Source organism: Notothenia rossii, assembly GCF_949606895.1.
Source record: "Notothenia rossii genome assembly, chromosome: 8".
NCBI classification, from domain to species: domain Eukaryota; kingdom Metazoa; phylum Chordata; class Actinopteri; order Perciformes; family Nototheniidae; genus Notothenia; species Notothenia rossii.
The window spans coordinates 22,718,111-22,740,728 of NC_136906.1; the positions used below are offsets into that span (position 1 = coordinate 22,718,111).

The 22,618-nt window shown below is 41.6% G+C and overlaps 1 protein-coding gene across 2 annotated transcripts in view; it reads right to left on the minus strand.

The window, feature by feature from the left end:
• Nucleotides 1-430: 430 nt before the first annotated feature.
• Nucleotides 431-22,618, minus strand: part of znf385c (zinc finger protein 385C) — a 143,153-nt gene continuing 120,965 nt past the window's right edge. For both annotated transcript variants that reach the window (XM_079646537.1, XM_079646538.1), the window contains 7 exons: nucleotides 17,656-17,766; nucleotides 13,949-14,147; nucleotides 7,463-7,831; nucleotides 7,181-7,368; nucleotides 5,896-5,994; nucleotides 5,257-5,346; nucleotides 431-3,743 (listed from right to left, as the gene is read on the minus strand). In XM_079646537.1, the coding sequence (XP_079502663.1) occupies nucleotides 3,519-3,743; nucleotides 5,257-5,346; nucleotides 5,896-5,994; nucleotides 7,181-7,368; nucleotides 7,463-7,831; nucleotides 13,949-14,147; nucleotides 17,656-17,766 (1,281 nt within the window). In that variant the 3' untranslated portion in view covers nucleotides 431-3,518. The remainder of the gene's footprint in view (nucleotides 3,744-5,256; nucleotides 5,347-5,895; nucleotides 5,995-7,180; nucleotides 7,369-7,462; nucleotides 7,832-13,948; nucleotides 14,148-17,655; nucleotides 17,767-22,618) is intronic.

Genomic DNA, 22,618 nt, shown 5'->3' on the forward strand with positions numbered 1-22,618 from the left:
TGGCTTTAGGGATGAGCAGAGATGGGCAACACTGTATCATGTTGGCAAGCGAACAGCTGCGGTTGAAAAATTCAGGAGGATTCATCGTTAAGTACCAGATCTTCCTGCAGTCGCTAAAGCCATCCCAGAATACAATTCACTCTGCGATGGCCATCTGTGGAGAATCATCTGTAGATAAAGGAGATTAGCCAGGCTCTAAAGCACATCAGCCACTCAGGTATATCATTTGATCACTCCTCTGTGTGCCACAGATGCATTGAGAGCTCAGACACTTGTTTCCATTTGCATTCACCATCGTATCTTGGCCAAACACCAGTCCTGCTGTCACAAGTTGCCTGTATGAAACAACTGGAAAAGGAATAACTGTGGGCTGAACAGATTCTGTGAGGGTGTTGAGGTGCACACTTCCGTAGAAGCCAGCACAAATTGATCACAATACAAATCCGTTTTATTTCCTGAGAGCTGTATATACTCAGTTTTCAATTTCTGGTTAATATTTTTGAAACAGTCGTTTTTTTCAGCATCTTTGCAAATCTGAGCATTCATGTTGATTCATTATCAATACTCCGCCTGGGTCTCCTCTTGGTTTTTTTCTTCACACACCCACACACAACCGCTCAAATATCAAAGACTCAAAGTACAGCCTTGTGGGATGCTGCTTTTCATTTGTACCCATGATGCAGGGACACACACACATTCAGATAATCATTCAAACCATTTTTTTGTACAAGTTCTAAAAGCTTTATTGTCCAAAATCCATCCCTTGTCCTCTCTATGGTACAGCACTGACTTTTTTCAATCCATCCATGCGTACAGTGTTTCCTGCTCCCTAGAGCTATTGAGGGATACCCTGAATGGATGGTCATGTTAACGTTTGCTCAACCTGTCACCCCTGAGAAGGCCTGGCTAATGTGACTTTAGGATATTGTGTAAAAAGGCCTTGAATTACAATATTAATTCCGTCACTGTCATCAAGGAAAGAAAAACTCACTCATTAAACTTTTGTTTTAAATACGTTTTGTTGTACTTAAAAAAAAACATGTAAAGAAACAAACAAAGAACAAAAGAAAGCAAAGGATTTTTCCTTTCCCTGTATTCCGCACAGAGCCTACAATAACATAATCTACTCTCTTCTATGATAGCAGTTCTTTATGATACAGATAACAATAGCAACTCTGATAAAATCTCTATAGTTACTCTATGATTTCTACATATAATTTCCATCTCTAGATTCTTTATGTTAAGAAGGTTTCAGTTCTTTAGGTCAGAGTTCCCACTGAGCGATAGAAACAAACAAACAATGAAGATTAAAGGCTGGCTGGTTCACTGAGTAGTGCGACTTGGGAGAATCACATCAGTATGGCCTCGCTTACCCAGAAGGACTTGGGGGTTCTTAAACAGAAAGGTACACGGAGCAAAGGTTTTCAGAAGCACTAGTACTGGATGGCATTACAGGGTTTTCACGACAGATGGCACTGTTGCATCACACACAACGATACATATTGCACAATGAGAAATGCATAGGATCTGCTCCATTACTGTAATTTAAGAATACATGATTGTGTATGATTGTTGAAGGAAGGGTCACATGTACGCTCCTATCTTGCCAACAGTCCATTCTGGCAGAGGGAGGGTTTGAGTGTCAGTAGATGTCCTGGGTAATGAGGGAGGGGTGGGGCGGCCCACATGCATGAACAGCAATATGACAGTTGATGATGCACTTGACATGTATCCCATAACACTTGTCTCTGACGTAACGTTGTTTTGCTCAGTGGAAGTCATACAAAAGTTCTCCTGCACTAAAAAGGGAAACAGGAACATCATATGGCGCTGAAGCCGCCTCTCAGAGCGGCTTTAAACGGAACAGCTCGGTCCAGAGTCGTGGAGATGGACCGTGAGCATCAAGCATCAAGGCCAGCACTGGCAGGACCACCCCTCAATTCAGAGTGAACCCTTGGCTGTGTTGGAGTACTTCATACATGTGTGTGTACGGTATAGAATAGATAAAGCCATTGACACACTAAAAACACATCATAAACATAAACTCACAGAATGTATTGCTTTAAATGTGAGAGACTTGTCTTAGTTATGAATGAACCATAACGTGTAAATTCTCACCTGATTGTTTTTTTCCCTTTCAATCTAACTTGGGATTGTAAAAACATACACCTAGGGCAAAACGTAAAAAAAGTAAAGGCAAATATCAACACAATTGTCATTGCTTTTGTAAATCAGTTTTAAGGTGCTCTTAATGTGGTTGCCATGGCACTGTGCTTTGTTCCCTCCCACGCTGTGCGCTGACACTGCGACAGGTTGTCAATCAAATACCCCCCATTCTCATCCAAACTTTCCGCGGGGCTCTGAAAGCAAGTCTTTAAATGATCCATTGTGTTTTATCATGTGTGATTTTGCGCATTCGTGTAGTGCGAGAGGCTTTCAATGCTCTTTATCATCATCTCATGCTGAGATCGCGCCACAGAAAAATCAAGGGCAACGACGAGGTGAGAGTGGGGGGAAGGAGAAAGGAAATGAGCAGCCACAAGGGGGAAGAAATAATGGCATTTTTCAATGTAAGACATCCACAGCTGCACACATGTTTTCGTACCGCTAGTTTGGCGAGACATACTGTTTAACTGCATTACATAAAAGACACACTGAACAAAATAATTCCAAAGACAGATTTGCAAATTGAAACAAAGTCAAGTTGACAAGCTGACCTTTTCTTGATCTTAATGAGAGCTTAAACCTGAGGATACAGAAAGAGAAAAAAAGTCTGGAGGGGCTATGACTGTGTCTGTGACTCAGAAAGAAAAGTTAAGGGCTTGCAAAAACAGCTGGAGGTGCAAAATGGTGGTGGGGTTTTAAATAAATGAACATACAGATATAGCATCACATACCCCCCACAGTGTGGACTCTTAGATAATTACCATATCAGAGACATGATGATCCTTTAAGCTTGTAACATGAAAATACTGATCAATGCCACCCTCCTGTCCAGCCATTCAGAACGAAGCCTCTGGTTCAGCTGCTTTAATGACTTGTGATCCTCCAACCTTTCATTGAACCCTCAAACCAATAAGTTAAAACGTTTTAAAAGAGCATCAAGTAAAGGGACCTTCTTTTGTGGCAACCACACTAAACATACATCTAGACTTGTCTATATTTGTTCTCTAATAAATTACACAATAATATCCATAATCCAAACCATGATGACCCATGAAATGGCTATAAAAGCGGCCTCTGTGCACCAGTCACTCTCTGGAGGCCTGTCCTGCTCCTTTGGTCATTATAAGAGGAGCAGAAAGAAGGCATGATGGGGGATCTTGGCCTTTATGATAGGAACAGCTGTCAGGCCTATAAGTGCCTACTGAGCATGAGGACTTGTGCTCTCTCTCTATTATAAGTCAGGCGGGCTGCATAGTTTGCGTGTGGCCTTGTCATGTGGGACACACTAAAGGAGGGCCTGGGGTTTGGTAAAGGGACAAGGGTGGAGCTCAGATGGGAAGGGCGTTTAGTCTTTAGTAGGGGGAGAAGATGAAGGGTGTGTGTGTGGCCCTCAGCGGCCCCGGGGCAGGCCGAAACAGTGCAGGGCCCAGGAAGGGGTTCTGGATGAAGGTGGTGCCCACTGGGTGGCGCAGAGCCAGTGGGTTAGCCATTGTGCACAGGGTGGGCTGGGTGAGGGGGCTGGGCAGGAAGCCGGTCGTCAAGCTCTTGGTCAGCTGCTTCTGCAAGGCCAGTTTGGTCTGGAGAGGGGGGGGGGGGGCACACGTTAGCATATTTTCCCAATGGCAACACTTAACTTTTAAACTCTTGGATGTTAAAAGATGGTTCAGATTCTTTTTGACATAAAGTGAAATTTTTTCATTAAAATCATTATCAATCAAAATCATTTGTAGTTTGCTCTTTCACACAGCGCAGTAGCAGCAGTTATAAGATTGATGGAAATAGTTTTTCAACAGAATTGCTGAATACAGCACTTATCACACACACCTTTTTTCCTTGTAGCATATTTAACAACTTATTTGCAGAGCACAACTTGTTTGGAACACACAGATAAAATTATGAATGTTTTTGAAGTTCTTGAAGCTGTGTCCCGGGGCTGTCATTTTAATCCAAGTATAAATCCAAACTGACAGCTGCTTTCCTCTGAGAATGAACAAACTATAAACGTTCTCAAGCCTATAAGGAGTTAGTATTTGATATGCGTAATGTGCAGACCCGTCTGTCACGCAACTAAAATAGTTTAATGATTAAAAAAGGAACTAAGTGGAGATTCAAGCATCATACAATTATTTGAATTATTTGAATTTTGGTTCTGGGCGATCAAGTCTTGTCTGTCAGTTTGATAAATAAAAAAGAATACCAATGAGCTACAGTTACCATTGTTACAGATAGAGCAACACATTTTAAATGAGTATTTGAAGAAAACAAGATGCTATTGTAACTGAATTGATCAGAAATTGATCACAAACCCAGACGTTCATTTGTTTAAGATGCAGATTGTATAATCAGTTTCTTCATCAGGGTATTTTTTAGCTGCCTCCTATAATTATCGGTGCACATAACAGAATTGGAAAAACCTTAAATTAGATGATTCTTAGCTTACTGAAAGAACAATAGGATCATTGCAACTTTCTACACTAACATTTCTTTCTTCAAGAAATCAGGGGCACTTGAAACATACAGTATGGTGGTATACAAGAGCAAATAGGCTATGCCAATTCAAAAACAGGCAAAATCCAACACACACAGAAAGTTCTTCGGATTTTCATATGACCTGTTTGCGCCTGAATACCACCTTAGGAATAGCTCTTTCCAAATATATACTCTATTGAGATCAGCATTAGTGAATAATCAATCAATCAAAGTTTTTTATTCATTTATTGATCAATTGATTGAATAAATGGGTAAAACATTGTGGGGAAAAAGAAAACTAAATGATCCCTTCAATATAAACATGACTTCTTCATGATCAGTCCTTGCCCCACGGCCAGGCTTTGAGTTCCATCTGCGCTTTTAAAAATCCACTTTTTTAGAATGGCTTTTATTTATGTTTAATTACTTTTTTATACTCGTCGTGTTCTATAATGGTTTTCTTACTTCGTTTTACTTCCTTACTTTTACAAGGTCTTTAGTTAGTTTCATTCATTGTATTTAACTGTGTTCTGTTTTTTATGTAAAGCACTCTGTTTGAAAGGTGCTACATAAATAACGTGTTTTATTATAAATCACACCCAAGACTCTCCTGTCACTGACCTGCACGGAGAGGGAGGTGAGATTGTACTGGCTGAACGCTTTCTTCATGGCAGACACAGCCAGGCCCGCATAGCCACTCCATCTCACATTCTGGAGGATGATAAAAGAAGAGGAGGAGGAGGAGGAGGAGGAGGAGGAGGAGGAGGAGTCAGGGGAGAAAGAGAGGTGTTTTTATGACAGGAGCAAAGAATTGATTAATCTGGAGTGCTGATTCAGGCTGCTGTTGACAGAGATGGTCAAACTATTTTAGAGCTTTCTCAGGGGGAGAGGACTCACAGAGAACAACAGTGTGCTTAACCTCTATGACAGTATACAGGCACACAAGCATGCTGCCTCGCTGAGACAAACTGTAGAAGCCCCCGAGCCCAAAGTAATGAGATCCATGTGTGTGTTTCTTAACGGAATGCCTGTCGGAGTCAGGTTCATATCAGTTTACTGTAGCTGGAGATGAATTGGTGTTTAAAAATGCATTAGTTTACAAGCTAGACTTAATTTATGCCAACGTGTACAGCCTGTTCAAGCATATCTGCTGCAAGAGAAAGGCAATTACGAGTTGTTTGTCTTCCCTAAGTGTGTGTGCATGCGCGCATATTTGGGGGACAGTGTTCTGTTTGTCTGTGTCTTTATGCTGAGACTTACCGCTAAGCTGGTGCTTGGCTGGATCTTGCTGTGGGGGGTAAATTTGGGTTTGGGTGGTTTTCCGGCCAGCCTATCCTTGTGCCTTCTGCTATTCATGTGCTGCCGAGACCAGAAGAAAACACAGTCAGTGAGCTAACAAGCATCTATTGTACCACAGTGGAACAACTTCAAATGGTATCTGCTGATTAATAATGGATACACATTGAGTATGACTGAAGAGCAGATACATTACATCACATTACTTTCTACGGCTGCCACACTATCTCCCTCTGGCTGCGGTACCGGCAGGCTTATGCTCTCCTGGGATAGAGGTTGTTTATATAAATCTGGTGGAATGCATTCACGGCCGGTTGTTCAAACACGCCCGCATATCCTGCATCTTTTCCACACTCTAGCTTATGCAAACTTTCCAAGAAAATGTGATGTAGTATTTAATGAACATCAAAAGAGGAGAAATTACCTCGCCAACTTGGTTCGATGCCAACATAATCAGAACATTTAATACAGGAGAAATTAGTAGCTTGCAATAATGAGTGTGAAATAAATGCCTGCTCACTGAAGAGCTTTGCAGTTAGTCATGGCATCAGATGTTATCTGTGAGATGTGATGTTAATGTGGAAAAATGGCTGCTGCTTGCATGTACTCAATGGCTGCAATCATGTGGCTGTAGATGAAAGTGCTGCTTTAATTTAAGCCAAGGTGGTTTTAAAATGGTCTCTTGTGTTGTTATGTAAGGTCTTTCAAATTAGCATCAAGCATTTTTATCATTTTAAAGCAAAGCATTTCTGATAGCTTTTCTGATTGTAACATTATATGTCAGTTTGGTCTAAGTTCATATCTCTTAACGTGTAAGGTAAGTGCTAACTGAGCAGGCAGATTCATTCTGTGGAGGTGAGGTAATATTATGCAACTCTTTCTCCACTGCCTGTTGTGATTGGGCAGGAGTGCTCTTCCCTGCAGAGTCAACTGTACTTCAATTCAATATACTCAGGTTAGTTTGCCACGACCAATCTGCAGGACTTCCTCAAGCCCTCGTTTCCGTGCTCAGCATACACGTCATACATCACAGAAAGCAGAGAGGTATTCCAGAGGGAAAGCTCTTCATAACCAAAACGTTTGTACCATTTCTTTATCTGATTATACTGTACCAGATATCATACATGTACTTGTACAGACTTGAGTTTTTATTTTACAATGTCCTCGATTCACAATGGTCTATGAATTGGAAAACTATACATAATATGCAACACAACCTACATATTATTGTTTTTCTCTTGACACTTACTTGGCTAAGCTGTGTCTCTGAGTTCACAAAGATCTCACACACTTCACACTGAAAGTTCTTGCTGGGCACCCCGACGCTGCCTTTGCTGGCCAGCCTCTTGCTCTTGCACCCTGCCCGAGCTGCCACCACCTTCCCCCTGCGCCGGGGCAGGACACTGTGACCTTCCAGCATCAGTTTGTGCTTTGTACCTGGTGGAGAGAACAGAGAGCTGTTTTAGGGAAACGGTAAATGTCTAAAATGTATTTGTTCAAGGTCAGTAACATATGTAAAAAAGCCTAATACCACTATTATGTGCATCCAGTTGGGAGGTGGAGTTGACTGTGACTTTACAGACAGGACAATGAAGGTGAGCCTTGCTCTTGTTGGAGTCGGGGTCCTCATCTGTACGTGGCTCCTCCTTTATGCTGGAGGCGTCCACAGGGCTGCCTGCCTCAGTGATTGGGCCCTCAGCATCGATGGCCTCGGGGACTTCAGGGCCGCTGGTGTCCGAGGCGGTCTCTGAGAGCTGTGAGGAAGGCGAAATCTGAGGAGGGGAAAGGGTGACCAACTCCACGGAGGAAACCTCGGATACTGGCGTCAGCATGACTGAAATCCTCGGACTCTCGTCAAGCTTTTCCTCCAGATTGGTTGGTTCCTGGTCAGACTGAAGACCTGCAGAAAATAAGTTCATATAGAGGATAACATCAGCAAAGTGTGTTTCATTTAAACCTGCAACAATTGATTTGTTTTGCCACCTGGGAGCAGCGAAAACAAGCTCTGAAAACAAGCTCTGAAAACAACATTGACTATTTCCTTGTCAGCAGTTGCTTATTTACACATCCAGCAATTACAGAGCAACATTATCATTCATTTGGAGTCGTGCATTTGGCCTGATCTATCTCCAATGTTCACTGTTGTTAGTCTCAAACCACTCCTCTGGAAAGCATACAGTATGTCTCATTCGCTAAATGCTCCACTATGTTCATCATTTTTGTGTTTATAGAGAGAACTGAAGTCTTTTGTGGTCTTTTTTAATTGTGTGAATGGGATATTGTATTGTTTGCATTGTATGTATGTGTACAGTCTATGTATGAGTATAAATGTGTGGATGCATGTGTGTATATATATAAATGTGTGTGTTTTATATTTTGTATCATGTACAATCATGTATAGCTAACTATCTTTATTTTATTGATGTAAATTGTACTCCTATTTGGTTGTTAACTGTGAGCATACCTGCTGATAATCTCCATCCAACTCTTCAGTTGAGTGCAAGGACGGAGTTGGCTGAATTAATCTCCAAATAACTTTCTCTCTTTTAATACACATTTGAGCCAGAGTGTTTGAGCCAATTTAATAGGGCTTTTCAAGTACCAGCTTTGTGGCATATTGTGATACAGTATATGATCAGCCTTTTCCTTTAAACCACATGGAACACACTGGATTAGTTTTGGTTTGGGCTAGAAAAATGCCATCATGCTTTCTCCTTGTTCCTTTCCCCTCTCTTCCCTCTCCCCCTTACTATTCAAATATCAAGTGGACCCGGGGTCTCAGTCAATAAAAACAAACCAATCGAGTGCTGGGGCCGGCCCATAAGTCACTGGAGTTCCATTACACATCTCCCCCTCACCCCCCGTCTTCCCGAGGGAGTCACACACTTCACCCCAGAGCACTGTGCCCTACGCTCACTGAATATCTCACTTTCATTTAGTGCTTTCTCCCGCACACAGTCACAACCTTCCTCTGTACAACCCTGCTCTATTGATTTTCCCTTTTACGTCTTAGAGTAAATTCATCATTGGAGATAAGGGTCTTCCTCTCTCATTCCCGCTAAAGAAGAACGAAACTATATAGGAGCAAGATTAAAGCTTCCCTCGGCGTAATGAGAGTGATCCCTGAGGGATTTCAACTGCTCTGTTCGGGGAGGTGGGCGTTGGTATGATCCTGAGCTTATGTGAAAGACAGGGCCACCTGAGAAGTCTCTGGGGGGGGAGTGATATTGATCAATGGATTTAGCAGGAACCTGACAGAGGAAGATTTGGAGGCGGGAGGGAATCAACGCGCTCAAAAATCCAAAGACTCAGATCCTGAAGGACCTCATTCAGTAAGGAATCAATTCAGCTGTTCCCTGCTGAGTTTAATATATCCCTATTTTAAAAAACTTTAACTTTAACAGATATTAAACCCTAGTAAAGTTATCTTTATTGCTCCATTAATCAAGCAGTCTACAGGAAATGTTAATAATCATCCCAGTCATTTATCAAGCCGCAGTGACAAAGTAGCATTTCTGCATTTAAGACTGCAAAGATTAATTGATTTATTAAAAAAACAGCACACATTATTGATCATGGAAACAATCATAAGTTACAGGCCTTATGGGAAGCAGTACAAATAGTTGTTTTTGATCATCCTGTGGAACTGACAAACAAAGACTGTGCAACCCTCTTCTCTAAGAAAATGTGTGCGGTGTTAGTTGTGCCTCTCGCTCTCTGGCCCTCTACATGATAAGAGAAACTGACACCGACATTGGCAAAGTGTCAGGCTAAAGGCCAGCGAATTGGGAGTGCCAGCAGGGCCTCCGTGGGGTAGAACTACACAGTGGCAAATCATTGACATTTGGATCAACATTATGCAGGCAATCATCAGTTTTCTTTAACATTAAATAATTCAGTCAATTTCTTAACAATCCAATTAATTCAGACAGGCTTTCAGAGTGTAAACACATTTGGAGAGATCTCAATTCAGCCTATTGATTTGTTGAGAACTTCCACCACAGCCAAACAGAAAATGAATATCGGAATCATTATGCACAAGCTTGCTGATTCGAAGCAGAACCTAAACAACTTCCCCGGGGGAACAAATCCTCGCTTTAAATCATCATTATTGTGTCGACAATCCCAGTGAAAATGGTTTTAACAGAGGAGTCAATCAAAGCGGAGGCTGATAGATGCTTGTCACAATTGATGCAGGCCCTCTGTCTCTAGGCACCAGCCTGCTGCTAACTCGCTCATTCACTGTGTGCTGACTCCCTCCTTTGTTGGTCTGGGACATGGTTTATAACCATCGATTAATCCCTTTGTATGGTTTAAAACGCTGTCTCTGCTCTTCCCCGTCTCCCTCCCTCTTGTATTATTAGTTGTGGTACCCTTAAAGACAGAATATTTTTAGAATGTAAGAGATGCTGGAAAGTTTGAATGTCATGTAATAGAAATAAAGCTTGCTGTCAACATTTTCGACAGCCAAAATGTCAAAGTCAATTAAAATTACACAGCGGAAGATTTCAATTTGTAAAACAAAATTACAAACCATAACCGGACAACCCATTGGAAGGGATCAAGCCATGGCTTAAAAAGCATACACATAATTATTTTTTTGTTGTATACTCTAGATCAGCGGTTCTCAACATTTTAAAAAACAGGGCCCACTTAAGAATCAAAACATTTTTCCCGGGGGAGCATGCCCCGAACCCCGAGGATGGGTCCACCCCCACTTAATTCATGTTCACATGGATAGGATATACATTTGCACACATCTTGTGTCCATATCTTTCTGTTTTGGTGGTCATGCCACAACCGTGCACATGCATGCATGCACGAGTCATGGTAAGATATCTGGATTAAGATGTTGCCTTTTCTTTGCACAGCATGAAAGAAAGGCAAAATGAATGGACTGTGATTTTTGTTTTTTTAAGCAGAGGTTGAGTTCAATAATTTGTACGGCCCTCTGAGGATGTTGTAAAAAATTGAAATGGCCCTTGAGAGGAAAAAGGTTCCCCACCCCTGCTTTAGTCTGTACACAAATAAATAAAAATAAAAATATTGAGAAGAAAAAATATGAAATTATTTGGCAGCCCACTTGCAATGCCTTTGCGGCCAACTAGGGGGCCGCGGCCCACAGGTTGTGAACCGCTGCTCTAGATAAGGTCACAGTGAGAAAATGATCATGCATTTGTATTGAAGACTTGAAACTACTTCAAAACCATACATTTTTCAGGAATATGTTTACTGAGTTAGAAGTGAGGTCCTTTTTCCATGGACTTATATACAATCTAAACAATAATACAGTCCTTTAATAATCTGACATTAGTTCATAAAAGTTATATAATTAAAAAGTTTATATTGTTGATATTTGGTAGTCAATTTAGAGTATTTAAATAAACTCATTCATTTAATTCCATCCAACTAAAAAAATCCCTTGAAAATTGTAACCTTCAATTTTTGAAGAAATAGCAAATAATTTGACTTAATTCCAAGTAAAAAACACATTTAATTTTTTTACTTTTTATAGTTTATTATAAAATGTTTGGAGCATCTAGTTCATGAAACTGCTTTGAGTCTGGAACCCTCAAATGTTCTATTTCATTCTGACAAGTGTTCTGTTTTTTTGTTAACGTTTTGACAAGGCATACATCTTGATAGCCTGGCCCATTCTACTCATCCAAATAAACTTGCCATTGTGTTTCATAATTAGTTTAATAATTTAATTATAATTGGAAAAACGAGGGACTTTATGCAGAAGCTCACAGTCAAAATGTGTTCCATGTATATGAATGGTACAGGGCTCTTCATTTGGAGCTGAAGAGGCTGACCTTGGTGGTGTAGAGTGTGTTTATTCTGAGGCAGACAGAGTGCCGACAGGTTTGTTATTAGTTCCTGATGGCAGACAATGTGGGCATTACCCTCAGACAGCTCCCCACCAGCCGTCAGTTTCATGGCAGACATAACTCATTTCATAGTTAATTTGGAGCGCTATTCCATTAAAGGTTGGCATTGTGGTGCATGCCACCACTGGCTCGCACTGCTGCATTTCAATTTCACATTAGGCCAATCACACAATTGGGCTTATTAAAGAGGGTTCCTCCTCACAAAACTGCCTGAGAACTGTACAATTATTCACAGCATAACAACTGGCAATGACTTATCTGCTTTCTTTCTCCTCTGACCCCCTTCTTCCTCTCTTGTTCCCCCCTCTCTCTCTGTGTCTCCTTCATTCATTTCATCTTATCTTTCGTCTTCCACTCATCTTGTTTCGTCTCCACTGCTGCTTCACTCTTTCAGAGCTCCCCTTTGCAACGGAAGAATATTAAAATGAGATTTGATGAGAGTGTTATCAGGCCCCCAGTCTTTTGTCCACTTTCTCCTTTCTGAAGGAGACTCTTAGGGCTCAAGGCAAAAAAGTGTGCATGTGCATCCACGTGCACATGAGCGTGTCTCATGTCTCCCTCCACACCCAGCATCCTGATATCTCTTCTCAGATATTCCATCTAGCATCCAGGCGCATTTTGAAATTCTGCTCAGATACTGATCTTCTTTTGAGCAGGGAAAGTGAAGGGGAAGATGAAGTAGGAAAGTAGAAGAGAGGGAGGGGAACTGCTCTGCACCTTCAATGGATAAATGAAAAGTGTGGACCAAGACGAGTGCAACATGAGAAGGTAATGGGCTCACTCTGCAGTCAAAATGCCATCAGAGCAATTTTGGCTCTACTGACTAAAGTTGCAGCAATGGCGTTTGGTAAACATTCATATTCTGCTGAAAGGAAACCAATGCAGTCCTCTTTCTTTATAAAACGTTAAAATGTCTATATTTACACCACCATTGAAAACATTTGAACTGTATGTAAAATAAGTTGAGTGCCTTTGATTTGACAGCCCCTTATATGAAAACTCTCAGCACTATTTTGCTCCCTCTCAATTCAGTGAGAACTGTGTGTCGTTATTTTCATGCTGCACAAAAACACTAATTCTGCTTCTGCAGCTACCCTCTGTATCTAACGGAGAGAGATAGAAGAGAGCACAAGAGTCAAGCAGTGGAAATTAAGAGGCACAGGGGGTAAGAACGACCCCAGTGAGGCTTCGATCGATCTCAGCCGGCTCCTTTATTTACACAACATCTCTTGCCCTTAGACATCCCATGATCCCACAGCTTTGTAGTCCACCATCCATCACATAGCACGGGGACAAGTCAGGTCAGAGAGTTGTAGCGAGCTCCAGTGCAAGTTGAATAAGCTAAAGGTTTGAATGCACAGAAACATAGAGACGACAGAAGGGCAAGATGTTGAAGATGTACAGAAGATATCATCTCCAACAGAAACACAATGGAGGAGGGAAGAGATAAGGATATGGAGGAGGAGGCTGGAAGCTGTCGATGATGTGAGAGGAGGATTTGTGGAAGGGGTTTAGAAAGAGAAAAGGGAGGCACTAAAGCAGGGGTGCTCAAACTACGGCCCGGGGGCCAAATGCATCCCGCAGGCCATTTTGAATCGCTCCTCAGCTAATTCAAATAGTATAATGGAAATATGGCCCACAAATGAAACTTTTGCTTTTCTTCTATTGTACTTCTTAAATATATATGTAAACATATATTACACAGTAGTATTCATGTGTTAATAAGCCCACTTTTCAAATGAATTCCATCAATTAAAGTTGAAAACATTTTCTAACAAATCTAAGTTGATAAAAAAAGCCTAATAACTTATTTCCATAAGCAGCTCGAAATCTACCCATTATGTCCTCTTATTATGGGCAATCTGAGGCTTATGTTTTAAGGAGAGCTGTGACGTTGGCTGTTTTTTCTTAAAGAATATTCAAGTATAAAACATAATTTGCGTACATTTGATTGATTTTGCTAACTTCTAACTCAACTTATACTTATACTCACTATACTGCTCCTCTGGTAAGTGGCCCAGCCCTTCGTATGTTTTTCTATATGTGGCCCTCAGAGAAAAAAGTTTGGAAACCCCTGAACTAAAACATCATGAGTTATCATCAAGAGAGGATTTTTGTTTACGTACTTGATCCCTCCATTAAGCTTGTGTCCATGAGCGTGGGAAGAGGCTCCGATGTGGACGTCTTGCTTCTGTCTCGTTCTCTGTCTCTGTCTCTTCCTGTGGATGAGGCCTCCCCAGCTCTTCGCTGCCTGTTCTTCTGGGCCTCCATGGCTTTGAGCTTCCGGGTGTGCTTGTGGCCCTTATAATGGGCCTCTGCCTGGTTCTGCAGGGAAATGAGAGGAAGAAAACAGGTTAGGATGGGGGAAGCAGAAAGGAGTGTTTGACTCAATGCATTATCTGCTTGAAAGACGTGCAATAATTGTTAAAATGCACATCTGAATATTTGCTCTCTTGCAGGCATGCACAGGCTGCAAGGACGAGAGTCTGTTTCCACCTGATAACAGCGCTGGCACATCAGGAGGCCAGAGGTATAATTGCATGTGTAATATGCAACAAGAAAGAGGATCCCATCTCCACAACTACCCTATTAATGTGCGCTGCAAGAGGCTGCAAATCCTAGACACGTGACAACACACATCTGAGCACAGAAACACAAATACAAATCACACGCAAACACACATTCTGACTGACTGACAGTGATGCAGCATTTAACACGTTTACACACATATCCCTCCGGTTGGATTGAGGTTTACCTTCACATTCTCATCATTCTCACGGCCCGGTTCAGGCTGAGAACAAAGCCCCTATTGTCAGAGCGAGCGTGGATACGTAGGAATAGCAGAGAAATCAATACAGGGATCACTCATTAAAAGCCAAAACAAACTCCGGGGATCGGCCCTCACCGGCTCCTGGATAGAAGCTTTTATAGAGGTGAGGAGCAGACCTGTCTAAATGAGGGGTTTTGTTTAAATGAAATCCGAAGTGTGAACGGAATCTCAAATGTCCCGAAATAACTCGAATTATAGTGAACACTGAGTTATATGAATACATTTCATCCCGTCTAAATTTAAGAGATAAACAGATTAAGAGTGATGGATTAAGAAATGAAGTAGCCTTTTTTTCCAAAGGGTATATGATTTGACATGTGGAGAAGGTAAATCTTTCCTCCATGATTAAAAGCGTCCTTCCTAGCTCTCATCCAGTTTTAATGCCTCAAGAAATAAATCATGCAAATCCTCAGGGACCACACAAGTTAAGTAAAGAGGCTGGACTTCATTTTGAAGGACTCTTAAGTGAGAAATAAATACATGAAGAAATGGCTATAAGATTTTTTCAGTGGGAGCTAAATCTGGATTTCTCTGATTACCATCAACAATACATTAAGTCCCATTAGCAATTAATATGATGTGTATTTGTGCTGTGAGGTAACAGCCACACACACAGCACCTGTCTCCTGTGTTAGCTCTCTGTAAACACCAGCAGACTGGGGATGGAGTTAAACATGCACACTTCACATTAGCAAGCCTAATGGTGTGACATAGTGGAGGCCTATGAATAATGTGGCTGTCAAAGCATCTGTTAAAACAACTCCAATACTTTAGCACATCGTGTGACTGAACTGCCGTGAAAAGGCTTCAGAGATTAGCGTGATGTGACAAATTCACCCAGCGCCTTCTCCGCCACCATTCTCTCCGTCCGTTTTAGTCTCAGAGGAGGCATATGGACAAGGTGTGAAATGAGCTTTGGTTTTCACATCAGCATGCCGGCCAGCAGGACACAGTATACTCTTCTGAGGGATTTTTTATTGTTCTGTGATTAAGCAATCCTACGGCTAAAAGTAAACATTGGACACTATCTGGAGCATTGCAATGTGTAGTCGGTGGAACAAGTCCTCCCATAAGCCCTGAAATGAATCCTCTCTCCCCAAAATTACTCGCCTGTAGCAAAAATAACAAAGACATAGAATTCAAATGGATCTGCCAGTTTGCCTAATCAAACAATCACTGAGCAGCCTGTTTGGTTGTGGACGTGCATGTTCTTTCCTCAAAGATGCCCTTTGTCAAAAAGCCGGTCTATTTGCCAGTCAGTTGTCTCTGAAAGTTTTTGTAGTTGCACTGAGCTATAAATATGTGTAACTTGAATGTGTTCTTTTATGTTATCAGGATTTAAATTGAATATGATGAACAAGAGGAAAGACATAACATTTAAAATATATACCGGCATAGCTTTCTTGAAAAGCCATTGACAGAACAAGCCCTCCTATCTATTTGTTTGGTATAAACAAGAAATATAACTGAAATATAATCAAATCAATTCTAGATAGATCTATTGCAAAATGCTGTCTCAATCCTTTTCATTTCCCTTCTTCGGATTGAAGAGGGCAATTTAGCTTTATAGCAGCAAGGTTAAAGGAAAACCAGGGATATGACCAGGGATGTTCCTTTAGTGTGACATTTGAGGAACTATGCTTCTTGGATATTTTTCAGAGGAGTATTGGAAAAAAATGTTGATGTCTAGATATATGTTCATCTTGGAAGGGTGTAGCATGGGTGAAGGAAGAACCCATGCTATTGTGTGTTGATACGAATCACGGGTCGGGTACACAAATTAAGTTTATCTTTGATTAGAGCATTCGTTCAATAAAAAAACGTGCTCTTTTGCACCCCAACCACACCCAGCAGTTATGTCACAGTGCACCAACACGCCCTGAGGTACACCTCTACATCACTGCAGCTAAGTATAACCACAGGAGGTCAGCAACTAGATTATACGCTGGTGTTAGATTGTTCTTTGTCCTACACTGAGCAGCAGAGAAAGGTTACTTATTTCACTTTTGAACATTCTGCATAAGGATAACTTGGTATAATATGTGAGCAAACTCCGAGGAGGGTACATGAGAGTGTTAGGAAAGTATTCATGCTCTCAGAGAGACAGATAAAGCAACAGTCAGACCTGACACTCTCCTTTAAGTTGGAGCGTGGAGGCGGGGAATGAGATTTGCTCTTGTGTGTTGGGAGCACGTCGGAGTTTCCTCTCCCCCTCAGCTCCCTGTCTCCTGTGCCTCAGCCCTTCTTTGAAGATGGAGACCAAAAGAGTGTGCTTTTACTTTGCCCAGACAAGAGTTGTCTTAGAGCTTTCTCGACTATTAACTATTTGTTTATGTGAATATGTAATAAATATCATGGGAATTTGCCAGTGTGTCTATGTGTGTAAGTCTGTGCTCTAGTGTGCATATTAGCAAGTGTACAGTACGTGTGCGAGTGTGTGTAAATCTGTGTGTTAGGGGTGGCAAGGATAGGAAAAATGGAGCGATTAGCCGAGGATGCTGCTTCCTGCTGGGGCTGCTGATTGTTTCTGCGCTCTGCAGATAAACGACAGCTCTCCCTGCTGTCTAATCCCTCACACCAAACAACAGACAGACACACACATACAAAATCACTGAAAGGGAAACTTAACAAACTGTTATATGCACATAAGTAGAAAAAACGAATGAAAAGAGTAACCTTAACTTTGACATAATATGCAAAAAGTTTTTACTAGTAGTTTTTGTTTTGCATTAAGACACAAATATATCCACATTTGGTTATTCACACAAACACTCAGCGTACACAAACACACTAACAGGGATGATAAGGGCTAAGGTAATTAAAAGACCGCCATTCAAAAACAAAACAAAGAGATGATGTTCTCTGAGGCTAGACTATAGATCACTTTTATGTTGTATATCTCACAGTATGGCATGCCAGCTTTTCTCTCTATCTTATCATGCCCACAACCTCTCTGTAATTCCCGTAAACACCGAGACATAAAGGCACTAAAACATTTCTTACCGTTGAGTTAAAGCGCAGGTGGCAAATGTTGCAGGAGATAATCTGTTTCTTCTTGAGGGGCTGAGGGACACCGAATGTGTGGTTGATCACTGCCTTCTGGACAGGGTCCATCTGAGAGACAGAGAGAAAAGATAGTAAACAACAGACGTTCTGGAAGACTTTATTTTCCCAAAAGAGAATTGCCTGTGCTGCAGAACTACTCAGGGGTGAGGCAAGGTGAGGTTGTTTCCAGGACAGTGCAGCATCACATCTAAATACTTCCAGCAGCTACAATAGTTAGAGGTCATTGTTTCAGCCCCTCAGAATAAAATAGGTTAACGTTAGATAAAACGAATACATTTTAATTCAACAGTCCTGCAATAAATCCTACCGTCACGGAGGTAGAAATGTTAAATTATTGTTGAATCTAAGAGTGGATTAACCTGAATATGAATTCTGGAGACTCTAGTTTGTGGTACTGCCACAATCTTAAAACCTCCTGATTGCTACCAGAGGGCATTAAGAGAACATGTCCCTCATATTGATTAACATATGTATATGCATTAGCATATCGTTTTTTAACAATACCACAATTCCAAAACAATTTCTGTTGTAGAAATATTTTCCTACTACAGGGAATTTAGATTGATTGCTTCAAATATTATGCTTAGCAATATCATTTAGCTTTACTCATAACACTGTAGGCTAATTAGCAATATTCAGTATTTATGGTATCGGTGCTGTTGCTCGAAGGCTCAATGATCGCACCTGTGTCTGCTGTATTAAATTTAGCAGTTATAATAAAAAAGTTAATTCACTTCACAGTTAATTTACGCCTCGTAACTAATTCACCAGGACTTTCAATGGTATGACTTGCTTGAAGTGAATATATCTGCACTTTCCTTGTTGTTCGGAGCTTGACTCTTTATGCTTTTTGCACTTTTTGTAAGTCGCTTTGGATAAAAGCATCAGCCCAATGAAATGTAATGTTATGAAATGTAAGACCTGAAAGCACGTCCCTGTACGCACTTATGAAGGTCTGGGAGACACTTTATTGTACACATGAGTACTTTTGTGTTATGAATTACAATCAAGGCACAAATATTTGGATTTCAGATATGGTTATTGGTGGCTTTTTTTAATCTTAATTTCCCTCATTGTAAAGACATAAGACATTCTGCTAGTGTACAAACTTTTTTGTTGTACTGTATGTGACTGGTCACGGTGTTAGATAATGAGGATTTGTGCCAACTCATAATGCATTGCAAGCTTAAGCGATCACCATTGCCGCCCCCTGCTCTCACAGGGCGGAATATATTAATAGAACTCCCCCACCCTCTAACCACTACAAATACCTTATAATTTAACAACCAGACCTAACAAATGGGGCCGAGCCAAAACGGACCGCATGCTGTATATAGAGAGCTGGGGCTTTATGCAAGTGTCCAGGATAGAAATAGCAACAATTCTGAAAAAATGGCTCCATAAATGATTCTTGCTGACATCAAAATCTAAACGTTTTACTCCACCCAGCCCAAGAATGTCTATAAGTAGAAGAGTATTTAGATATCTGCTGGATGCCAACAATCTTTGCCGTCTTTAACAAGCCATTTGTAATAAGCTAGATTTATACCTCTGCATTAAGGGTCCATACTATATTTTATACATGTGAGCCTTCTTTATAAAATGCAACTATACATCAGGACCATAAGCGGGAGCGTATCTGATCCTTAGGTTATTTGATTCCAGATTTGTATTTTCCCCAGCTCAATATCCTCATAAGACAACACGTTCAGAAATTGGACAAATGTTCACAGCAATATTGTTTTCTAGATCAAATGTTCAATTTACAGTATGTTTTCCTGGGCCAATACTGTACAATTACAACCTATTATACTCCTCAAAATGCCTTCACATTTGCAGGCAAGATTTGTATAATCCGTACTGCAGTTCAAACTTTCATATCCCTTCTTCCTTTTTAACTGTATGAGGAACGCCTTACCAATCGCTTAAGATGTTGATCCTACGAATACAAATGTAGATATACTTCCCAGTGATTTAAAGAACTACGACTGGCCAGCCTCGTCATGGTATTTTCTCATTCAGGTTTGTGATACTTACAGAGATAGTTGAGCGTGAAGACAACATTAAAGAAGTTGAACAAAGACTCTCTTTCAGTAACACACATCTAGCAAAGCCATTGCACTATAGACCCACAGACAGTGCTTTGAAAGAATGGATGTAAGGTAAACACAGAGATTCCACGGTGATATTCTTCTATTAAGTAACAAGATAAGACATGATAAAATCACATTTTAAGTTGCTATAGATCAAACCTACGCGACAGGTATCTAAGGGGAACTCCTGTTAACCCTTATAGTATGGGTTTGTTCTTATCACAGCTGTATTCTCACTTTGTTACGAGCCAGGCAACAGCTCATATTTTACGTGCAGTTAGAGTTCATTGTAACCTCAGCTATGTGTCTGTTCTGTCATGATATTGCAGCCCAAAGAGAAGATGGTTTTGGACCGACATAATTCGGTTTTAACCGTATGTGTGTTGCCTGCAGACGAACAGCCTACTAAAAACAGTTACAGACGAGGCTACATCAGAAGGTCTGCATGCCATCATGACAGCTGATTTCACTGACGCACCCTTCATATAACAATCATCTTAGATTTCCCCCCAGGGTGGCCCAGTTCATTCCTCTGTTCGCATGGCAGAAGGATGGCAAGGGGAGCGCTGTTCTCACACACCAATCCCTGGAACCATACCGGTGGCACGGCAGAACGCCTCAGCTGCCCAGAGATCAGGGGGTGTTGTTGTATTGATGGCATCAAGGTTGGCACACTGCCTTACCTAACTTCTGATACAAAAGCCTGAACAGCATTAGATCCCTTCCTATCACACAAAGAGCTGTGGCTCGTCCATTGCAGCTGCCTCCTCTGCAAGAGTAGCGTCTGTTTACTATGGATTCTTCAAGAAGGCCAGGTGTGAGAGGGAATATAAACACACCTGACACTGAAACCACTATGCAGGAGGTATATCTCTCCCTCAGGGCTCTCTCTGCTTATGTTGCTTTATTTTGGCCTCTTCGACATGACTAAAAGCTACCTCTGGGAGCAACTGACTTTTCCCTTCCCCAGCCGAAGCCTGACCGCTGAAACCTAGCTCTCCCACTCCTGCTGCCCCCCGTGCACCTGAGCAGAGCAGGCTGCACACAGCTATTTGTTTTGGGAACTGAAGAATGTGCCCATTGTCTGTCCGCAGCCATCCTGAACCAACTGCTATAAATGAGTCTTTTGTCCCAGCCCTCCATCCTCCCCCTCCATCCTGGTGCAGACAGGACTTATCCTGCGCCAGGCGGGTGAGACGTGATGGGGTTTCAGGATTGGTAGAGAGAAATAGGTAGAAAGAGAGAGGTGGGGGGGGGGGGGGGGGGGGGGGGGATAAGGGACAGCGAGGGACCGGAGGATATTTAGTTTTGAAGACAGGTGCATTCATCTTCCCCCCTGCACACGTCCGGGACAACGAGGGCCTTATCAGTGCTAAGAGAACCTGGGGCTCCCAGTTGAATGGACTTTGTGATTAATGCCACAGCTGCGCCGTCAGACAGTGTGTTATGGAGGCTAATCATCTCCTCCCGGGATTGAAGCGACACTGATTTGATGTTACTCCCACAGTTATCACTATTTCTGCATTCTGGTTGTGGTTGATTTCCCGTCCTACTGCGAGTTGTATTCTCCTTAACAATGACTGAAGAACTCAATATCTTTGCAATTGATTGGATTTTCTGTGAAGTCGCTGTGCTGCATGCATTCATAATCTACTGCCTTTTTTTTCTTCAGTAAAGGTTTCTAATGCTTTTCCCTTTTATAATAAAGAAGAAAGCATGTAGCCCCCCCAATGAGTTTATTTGACTAATTCTGAAATATATTTGCTGTGGAATGTCACAAATAGTTTTTATCAGTCATCATAAAGGTTTGAACAGAGCTGCAAGGCAATACGTTGTATTAAGAATTGACAAATTAATTGAACCTTTGAAACATAATCATAACACTGACCAATACAAATACATGAAGGTGTTAGAAGGATTATTGTTTTCCATGCTGCTTCTGCTCACTCCTCCATAGGGCAGTACAGGCGACCCCCCGACCTACAGCAGTGGGTGGCAGACCAAATGAATAAACTGCACTTTTCACATGGCACATCATCACACACATGAAGCACATGTTTACCCCCCACCCCCCCTTGCACATGTCACCCACTGTCTGAACCAGCCAGCCAGATGTCTGTGTGGCCCTCTCTCCTCCTCTCCTTTTTTCGCTGTGTTTGAAAAGGTGTAAAGCGTATGCAGGAGAGAAAGCTCTGGCTTATGTTTCATTTACAGACTACAGAACTGGAGATGGTTTCACAGTGTGCGATGAGGGAGGTGAACACAGACACACACACACATACCGTGAAACTAGGATCAAAGATACCAGAAGTTCCTACACACATACATACTCAGACAAAACGACAATGGATATAGCGCTGGTAAGTAAAGGATCAAAGATACAGGCTTTTAATTCCAGGCACCGAGAGAAGGCAAGCCTCAGAGCCTCAGTGCTTGAAAACTGAACAGTTTGCTGCTGACATTCGAAGCAAAGTAATAAGGGTCTCATCTGTAGAGATGCTGATACTGTGGTGACAACTAGAATGCTGAGAGGTGAAACCCTGCTTGAATGAAGATTAGCACCCCGAACCTGAGGGATGGCCTCTGACAGGGGGAGAGTTTATGGGACACGTACTGGAGGCTAAGGTCTGGCAATAAAGATAGTGAGTTGGTGAATAAGGACATGATTTTATGGCCTGTCTGTCTTTATCCCTCTACCTGATCATGGGGTTGAACATTGAAACTGAATTTATGAAGTGTGGGGCTCACAACCCTGACACATAAAATTAAGGTAGTTCCTGTCCCAGCGTACAAAATGACGTTTAAAT